At 30.8% G+C, this 8,558-nt stretch overlaps 1 protein-coding gene across 1 annotated transcript in view; it reads left to right on the top strand.

Annotated features, from left to right (window-relative positions):
* VPS50 (VPS50, EARP/GARPII complex subunit) overlaps positions 1 to 8,558 on the top strand; it is a 122,851-nt gene that overhangs the window by 62,352 nt on the left and 51,941 nt on the right. The window contains 4 exon segments of the mRNA XM_011363613.2: positions 1,625 to 1,719; positions 2,037 to 2,135; positions 6,361 to 6,451; positions 8,293 to 8,469. Of these exon segments, the coding sequence (XP_011361915.1) occupies positions 1,625 to 1,719; positions 2,037 to 2,135; positions 6,361 to 6,451; positions 8,293 to 8,469 (462 nt within the window).

Below are 8,558 nucleotides of genomic sequence, written 5' to 3'. Positions count from 1 at the left end.
ATATTTTTATTAGTGTTTTAATTCATACTCATGATTATTAGAGAAATTGAACATTTAAAACTGTACTGGTTATTGATTTGTGAATTATTTGCTCATAAGTTCTAAGTAATGTATGTGATAATGAGTAATCCTTTTGTTTATCATTTGTCTGTTTTCACTTATTGTATTTTCAATATGCAGGTTGTTAATATTATGAGGTCAAACTAGTGACCTTTGTTCTTTGTGACTTATATTACATTTGTTCTTAAAATGTTCTTTTCTATGTAAAGCTCAGGTAGATATTCATCTGGTAATTATAAATATTTATCTAAACTTTGTATTAATTGCTATATTCCTAAATAGCTAGAGTACTGCCTAGAAAACTTAATAGGCATTAACATAATATTTTGCTTTATAAAATTAATTTTTAATATTTTGAAAACACATAAAAACACATTTAATCTTTTGATATATGATGTAAAGAGAGGACTCTCCCCCACCCACCCCAAACCTACTCAGTTTTTCCTTTACTACTTGCTGGTTAATCTTTTTCTTCCCTCTTTATGTGTGATGCTTCTTTGTAGCAAGGTACAGTGAAGAAGTGACTTTGAAGGCAGGTAGACCTGGATTCAAGTCTTAGCTTTCTCATTCACTTAAGTTTCTCTTCCCTATAGGGGGATAATATATGCTTGCTCAACAGGGCTGTTGTAGGATTAACAATTTTATGTAAAGTTCTTATCAAAATGCTTGAAACAAAGTTAACAACCAGAAACTGTGATTTTTACTGCTCTAGTATATAAAGTATTTCTGAGTTATTTGTCCTGTTACACTGATTTTTCTATATTTTACATTCTTTTTTTTTAAGTTTTTAATATATTTAATACAGATAGTACAAGTCCTCCAATGTTACATTTAACTTTTATTCCATCTTTTCTAAGGCTTATTTTTTAAAAAGCAGTTATTGTCTGGTTATTATTTCTGGTGAATTTTAGAATAGTTATTTGGAAGAAAAGTTTTGGTTGTGATTTTGGTTAGAATTTTATTGAACTACTACATTAATTTGGAAAAATTGACACCTTACACTATTTAGTTATCCTGTTCCTTGATTCAAGTTATCGAAGTTGCTTTTGTATCCCATTAGAGTTGTTAGTTTCTTTATAGGTCTGATATTTCTTATTAAAGTTATTTCTACATATATTATATTTTTAATATTTAAATGGAATCTCTCCATTTTAATGTGCTTGAAAGGTATACATGGAAACTATCAATATTATTATCTTGTATATAATCACATAGTTATCTAATTAATTCTGTTTTTGAGTTGATTATTCTGGGATTGCTAGGCTACTAACCCATACATAAATAATGATGATTTTTTATCGTCATATCCCTGTATGAGGATATAATTCCTACTGCTCATATGCGGATGTATGAGTTAATAGTGATGATCATGACCATTACTATGCTATATCTGATGTATGATATCACTCTAAGGATGTTGGCCGTTAACCTGAATAGATATTGTTTACCAAGTTAAGAATGTATTCCTGTCTTATTTTAATGTGTGACTATACAATAAATGGTTCTAAGAACTTACTGACAATATTTTGAGTTTACTTGAAATTTTTGTTTGTTTGTTTTACAGGATGTTCAGCTAAAAGTAAAAACCTACTTGCTTGGAACCGATTTGTCTATATTCAAATATGATGATTTCATCTTTGTTTTGGATATAATCAGCAGGTAGTATTTGAGATCTTGTCTTATTCTTTAATTTGATTCATTCAACCATGATAATCAAAGAAATCATGAATCAGTAAGTTATCTATTATAACTTCTTCGTGGAAATGAAGATAATTGAACATTTATAATTTAATTTCTGCTGAGTTTGTGTGTGTTTGCCCTTTGGATGTTTGTAGACCCTAATGGACTTGTGATTTTTAGAACTTTTTTCAAACATCCATGTTTTATGATTTGTTATCTTTGAAAAAGAGGTTCTGGGCTTCTTTTTTTCTATAAGAATATTGCTGAAATTTATGTACATCTTTTTGTCCAACTAGGTTGATGCAAGTTGGAGAAGAATTTTGTGGTAGCAAGTCTGAAGTTTTGCAAGAGTCTATTAGAAAACAAAGTGTCAATTATTTTAAAAACTACCATAGGTAAGAACTCTAATAAAATATGAACATACTTATTTAGATGTTGAGAATACTTTTGTCTAATGCTTAACCTTACATCATTAATTGGTTTAAAAGAATTACTTTTGAACTTGAAAGAGTATGATTTTTTTAGCTCTTTTTAGGATTGTTCAGGATTTTTCACCAAAAATCTTATAAAATATTCTCATTACTTATGCATTGTCAATTTAATATATTCTTTGTCTTGAGGGCCTCGAAATATTGAACTAAATATTATACTGATTTCTTTATGTGTGAAAGATGACTATTATATTAGAATTCACCAAAAAGATCTGGCTGCGATTCTGTGCCTACGCATATGGTGTGAGGTAGGAAGGAAGTTAAATCAGTAGAGGCAACACTCAGTGAGGGGGTGCTTGAAAGCATCTGCCTTGTAGGAGTAAGAAGGCTTCTAGAGAAGAGGGCATTATTCAGAATCTAGCTCCAAAGCCAAAGTTATGTACTATATTGCTTTGCAAAATAATTACTACTAACTTTAAACAAGGTGGCTAGGAATGGTTTGGGGAATGAAGGAAAGTAGGAAATAATGTTCATATAGCAATGTGGTTGAATGCTTAAAGCAACATTAAATTGAGAGTGCTAACATTTATTTGAACTTGATAAAAGCTGGACCCCGTGCTGTGTCCCTTACATACATTTTATTATTTGAATTGAGTTCTGTCTTGCTTTTTATTCTGCATTTTTCTTTTTAAAATTCAGTTTTGATTTCATTGTTGTTATTTGGCACCAGGGAGACTCAGGATTTGAAATTCTGCTATCTTTCCGTATTTGGAATCAACAGTAATATGTGACGTCAGAAGAGAGATTACTGGACTTCAGACTATGAATTACTAAATATCTTTAAGTACAAGTTTTCTTTGTTAATTATGAACTATTAATATTTGTTTTGAAAGATTTAAATTGATCCTGTACCAAAGCAGAATTTCATAGATGAATGAAAAGAATGTTTTAAAAATTTTTAATTGGTTAAACTTCAGGAAAATAGTGGTAAGGGAAAAATATGAAACACTTTTTATTTATAATTTCCTTTTCTGTTAAAAGTTAAGCTCTGCTAAAACAGAAGACTTGGACTGTACACATTGCTGTACAAAAAGAAATGGGGCCTTTTAATTACATATGGGACAAGATAGGAACAATGAAGAAGTCAGAAGCCTCACTTTGTCAGCATGAAGGCATGCTGAATGTCTGTTTCCCAAATATTGTTTTATATCCAGCAAGACAGCTGGGAGACCTTTTGATGTTCCTTGTGACTGCAAGATATGTACAATGCAAAAACTAATTTATTTAATGGTCTCCATTCTGCATTGTACTTTATTTATTGTCAAAAGGTGTCTATATCTGTGGCAACTAGGTATGGGCATTTCTAGACTCTAATCATAGTGGAGATTCTTCATGAAAGTTCACCTTGATGAAATTAGAGAATATAGAAATGAATTATTAAATATTTTCCAAAACTCAGCATTTTAATGGACTTCTCTTGGAAGCATCTGTGGAACTCGTTTCCCATCGGAGAGGCCGTCCATGTTGTTAGAAGGAGAGCTGGACTGGGAGATTGTAGATTTGGGTTCTTATCCCATTTTTGCTGCTTGCCAGCTCACTAACATTGGACAAATCATTTGACCCCTGTGGGCTATGGTTCCATCAACTGTAATATGAGGTGGCTGGACTAAAAGGTCTCCATAAATGTTGCCTGTAAATCTTGCCCCTTTTTCTTGCTTCATTGTGTATTGTAAAAATTAAAATAGGTTAAAAAGTAAATGTTTAATTTTTTTTTAGTATTCTTCTCTTTCCCCAGTGTTTCTCCAACAATCAGTGTGTTTTGAAGTACAACTATTTCTTTATAAAGCAAGGAAAACTTGACAGGCAGTTTAGAAATGATGCCAATGTGCGTATATTGAATTGATGAAAGTTATTACATTAGCCAGATTCTCTACATTGCCTAAACTCCATATCTCCATCAAATCAAACATAAATACTGAAAACAGTATGAAATATGGTGAAATATAGGTCAAGTGTTTTAATTTTGTTAATAAAGTGTTTAAATATGCTTACAGTTTGTTTCATGATCTTTCACTACCAAATAGTGTTCTTGAGAATGAAAGAATTCTTAAACCAAATTATTCTGACTTGGAGTACGTGGGTATTGGCTTGAAGATGTAGGCATAATAAAAAGGTGAAAATAGAAGCATTTTACTTTTTGGTGGAACATCTATTTATAAAGTAGACTCATGTAGTTTGTGGTTAAATTAAAGTTTGCATGCCACCATCTTTTTCTTGGGCAAAATTTTATGAGCACATGAGGGAACACATTTGAGCATATCAGTTTCCATAATCTGAATTCTTATCTTTCAAAAATATAAGCTTTTATTGCCCCAAATTCTTTTATGTTCTATTTAACAAGTACATTTTATTTTGGAATTACTTTGATAATCAAAGCCTATAAAATGTTTTCAAGGATCCTAAAGGTGCATTGACTGGTATTAGAGGAGGGGAGAGGTCACCTATCTTTTTAGGGAGAAAAACTTCTCTTGCCTAAGGAAAAAAGGTTTATTCTTTAAGTATCTTTAAAATGTGTGTTGCTAGGATCAAGTTTATTATCCATATACTTATCTTTGTTTTCTGTCTGGATTAAGTGGTTTAATCATCTCTTCTTTTTTGAATGTTGGGCCTTAAATCTTCTATAACTGACCTACTTATTTCCCCCTGTATATTCTCTTACCCTTTTAGTGTTTTTGTTATATATTTTCTGTATATTTTCTATACTTTTATATGTACAGTTACTAAGTTCTTTAGTCTCCGAGTTGGTATCTTTTATCAATGTAATAATTTTATATTATTGTGTAATAGACTACTATGAATTTAGCAGCTTAAGACATTACCCATTTATTATCTCTCAGTTTTGTAGGTTAGATGTGTGGATCAGCTAGCTTGTCTAGGTTTTCAGCTTATGGTATCACAGGGCCGAAATCAAGGTGTCAGCTGAACTGGGCTCTTCTCAGAAGACTTTGAGGAAGAACTCACATCTAAGCACATTGAGGATGTTGGCAGAATTCAGTTTCTTGTGGTTTTAGGACTGAGGTCTCTGTTTTCTCGCTGGCTGTCAGCTTCTAGAAGCTGTTGTCTGGTCCTTGCACCTGACCCTGTCCATTTTAAAAGCCAGCAGTGGCATGTCGAATTTTTGTTATGCTTCGATTCTCTCTGATTTCCTCTTCTGCCATCAGGAGAAGGAGAAAATTCTACTTTAAAAGGGCTCATTCAGTTAATTGATCCACTTGGATAATCCTCATTTTGATTAACTCACAGCCAGCTGATTATTAATCATAATTACATCTGCAGAATCCCTTTTTGCCACATTTTTGCCACATATGGTAACATAATCATAGGTGTAATCCTCATCATAGTCAGTCCTCAGGATCAGGGTGGACATATTGGAGTGGGTCATTTTATAATTCTGCTTACTTCAGTCATTTTTTAAATAATAGCTTCATCGAGATATGTCACATGCCAAAAATACTAAAAATTCATCTCTTTAAAGTATATAATTTCACAACAACCATCGCCAACATCCAATTTCTGAATATTTTATTATTCCAAAAGAAACCCTATACCAATTAATAGTCATTCTTCCCCTCTTGCAACCCCTGACAATTTTGTCTTTATGTATTTGCTTATTCTGGACATTTAACATAAATGGAAAGATACACTATGTGGCCTTTTGCATTTTTGCTTTCACTTAGTATAATGTTTTCATGGTTCATCCATGTTGTAGCATGTAACAGAACTTCATTCCTTTTTATAGCTGAATAATATTCCATTGTATAGATAGGTATATCAGATTTTTTTATCCATTCCACAGTTAATGGACATTTAGGTTTTTTCACTTTTGGAGTATTATGAATAATGCTGCTGCGAACATTCTTGTAAAAGTTTTTGCATAGATGTATGTTTTCAGTTCTTTTGGTATGTACCTAGGAGTGTATGGTAGTAAATACTTGAGAAAGTTTTTTCTTTTAAGGATAAGGTATTAACAAGTAAAAGTAAATATTTGTGTTTATTGTGTTGGTCTGAATGAGTTCTCAAAGTCGATTATGATAATGATGATAATTATAATTGTATTTTATTTTCTTAATTCTTGTATACAGTTTACTTTTCTTTTTGAAATGTTCATTTTATTTATTTATTTTTTAAGAACACGGCTTGATGAACTGAGAATGTTTCTAGAGAATGAAACCTGGGAACTTTGTCCTGTGAAGTCAAATTTCAGCATCTTGCAACTTCATGTAAGTTTTTTAAGAGCAAATAAATCTTTTGCTTAGTCATCTTTAAAAAAAATGTGCGTGCATTTATAAAATAAATTAAGGAATAATGCCTTTCCTTCCTTCCTTAAAAGTGAGTAATAGCAAGTCACTTTTACAAGAGTGATCCTTTCTTAGATGTCAAAATCTGTTTAATTTTACAAATTCAGTTTATACTCTGAAGGAAAATTCTTGCTTAAGAAGAGTCACAATTAAAATAATTTTTTCCTTATGATTTTAGAAGGGGGTCTACTGCTTTATTTAAATTTTGTTGAAATTTAATCAGTTATATTTTGATGGTCTTTAATGAAGATATTTATATTTGTAAAATATTTGTCATTTCTTAAAGGACTGAGAGGTTCTTAATTTATGCTGCAACTCAAAAATTTGCCTGTAATGAGAAAATGCCTTAGAGATAAAAGGGGCACTTATAAAAAATACTCTTAACTAATTTTTATTAGTTTATTCCTTTAATCCTTAAAGAATTTATAATCTGTGAAAAATATCTTTAATTAATTTTATTTTTCCCTTTGTAGAAACACATTGTAGATAAATATTCCTTGTGTGATAGATTGTGTCCTACAAACACCAAATGTCAAAATAAGATATATAAACTTAGATTCCTGTTTAGATTAGAATGTCTAGTGTCTTTAATTTTTGCCTTTGAAAGGAATGCCTTTCTAGAAGCAATTTTCTTATTCTGGATAAATGTATAGAACACATGATTAAAAGTTTTATTTTTATTTCTTTTATAGGGATAGTCTGTATGCTCATGTTGTATAATTTCTTATATCTTATTCAGTTGACTAAATTGTATTGCTTTTCTAATGTGGAAATATTAAATATACTGAAACATGTTGATTAATGTTTTAAAGGCAGCAAAATTAATATGAATGTGAACATTATTTTAGAATTCTAAGATAATTCCTTAACATTATTTAGAATTCTAACATTGATTTTAGGATCTTTATTTACATTTATTTGAAATTATATTTAACCATAAATTTTGTGTGTGTGTGTGCGTGCGTGCACTGTGTAATTATAAGACAGATTTTTTTACAAGGTATACTGAAACATTTCCATTCAAGTAATAAGTATTATCTCCTTTAAAGTAATAACCTTGAAGTTTCAATTATGCATGATTTGGATGGGGTGCTGCAACTCTTTTGCTTTAGCATTTGTGATTCTCTCATTCTGTATTAACCCTCTCATTTTACAGAGAAGCCAGGTGACATTCCCAACATTATATAGGAAGTTAATGGAGTATAATGGATTAATGGCAAGCTAGGATTACAAGATGTATCATTTGATTTCAGTGTGTGTGTTTGTGTTTTCTTCTTCTTGGTATATGAAGAAAAAGAAATGAAAGTTTTAACCAGCAATATAAAGAAAGATATATCCTTTATGCTTTGTTTTCGATGTATTCATATAGAATATCTTAAACAGTACAAACATATAAATACACAAGGTGTTTGATCTAACAACAATTAGTTTTTATAAATGACTGTTGATTAAAGCAATATTCTAGTATTTTGCTGCTATGTTAACATTTTTACAATTATTATTCACATTTATTTTCTAAAATTTTCTGTGCAGTTTCATAAAGTAAACCTAAAGTAGCTTGATGTAGAAAACACTGTTGTGATATCAGTAACTGAGTTTTTCTAAGTTTGTGCTTTCAGACAGCTTGCAAGATTTAAAAGTGAATAATCTGAGGAATCAGGATTAATATTTTTTTTACTAGCTTTACATTTACATATGGAATGTTTGTATTTGAATTTTATTATTGTTGCTAAAAGGTATCTGGCTCCTGTTTTAATGTCTAGGAATTTAAATTCATGGAACAGTCTCGTTCCCCATCAGTTTCACCTAGTAAGCAGCCAGCTTCCACTTCCTCAAAAACAGTGACCTTGTTTGAGCAGTACTGTAGTGGTGGGAATCCATTTGAAATTCAGGCCAACCACAAAGATGAAGAAACAGAGGATGTCCTGGCTTCTAATGGGGTATGTGGTGTTTTTAAAACATATTTGGAATATAAGTGAGATTTCCTTATTGAAAAGTTTTCTACCCAGTGAGCAAGATAATTGGCTAG

This window comes from Pteropus vampyrus, unplaced genomic scaffold, assembly GCF_000151845.1.
Source record: "Pteropus vampyrus isolate Shadow unplaced genomic scaffold, Pvam_2.0 Scaffold4, whole genome shotgun sequence".
NCBI classification, from domain to species: Eukaryota; Metazoa; Chordata; class Mammalia; order Chiroptera; family Pteropodidae; genus Pteropus; species Pteropus vampyrus.
The sequence above is the reverse complement of the archived record's forward strand: the minus strand, read 5'-3'. Positions and strand labels throughout refer to the sequence as shown.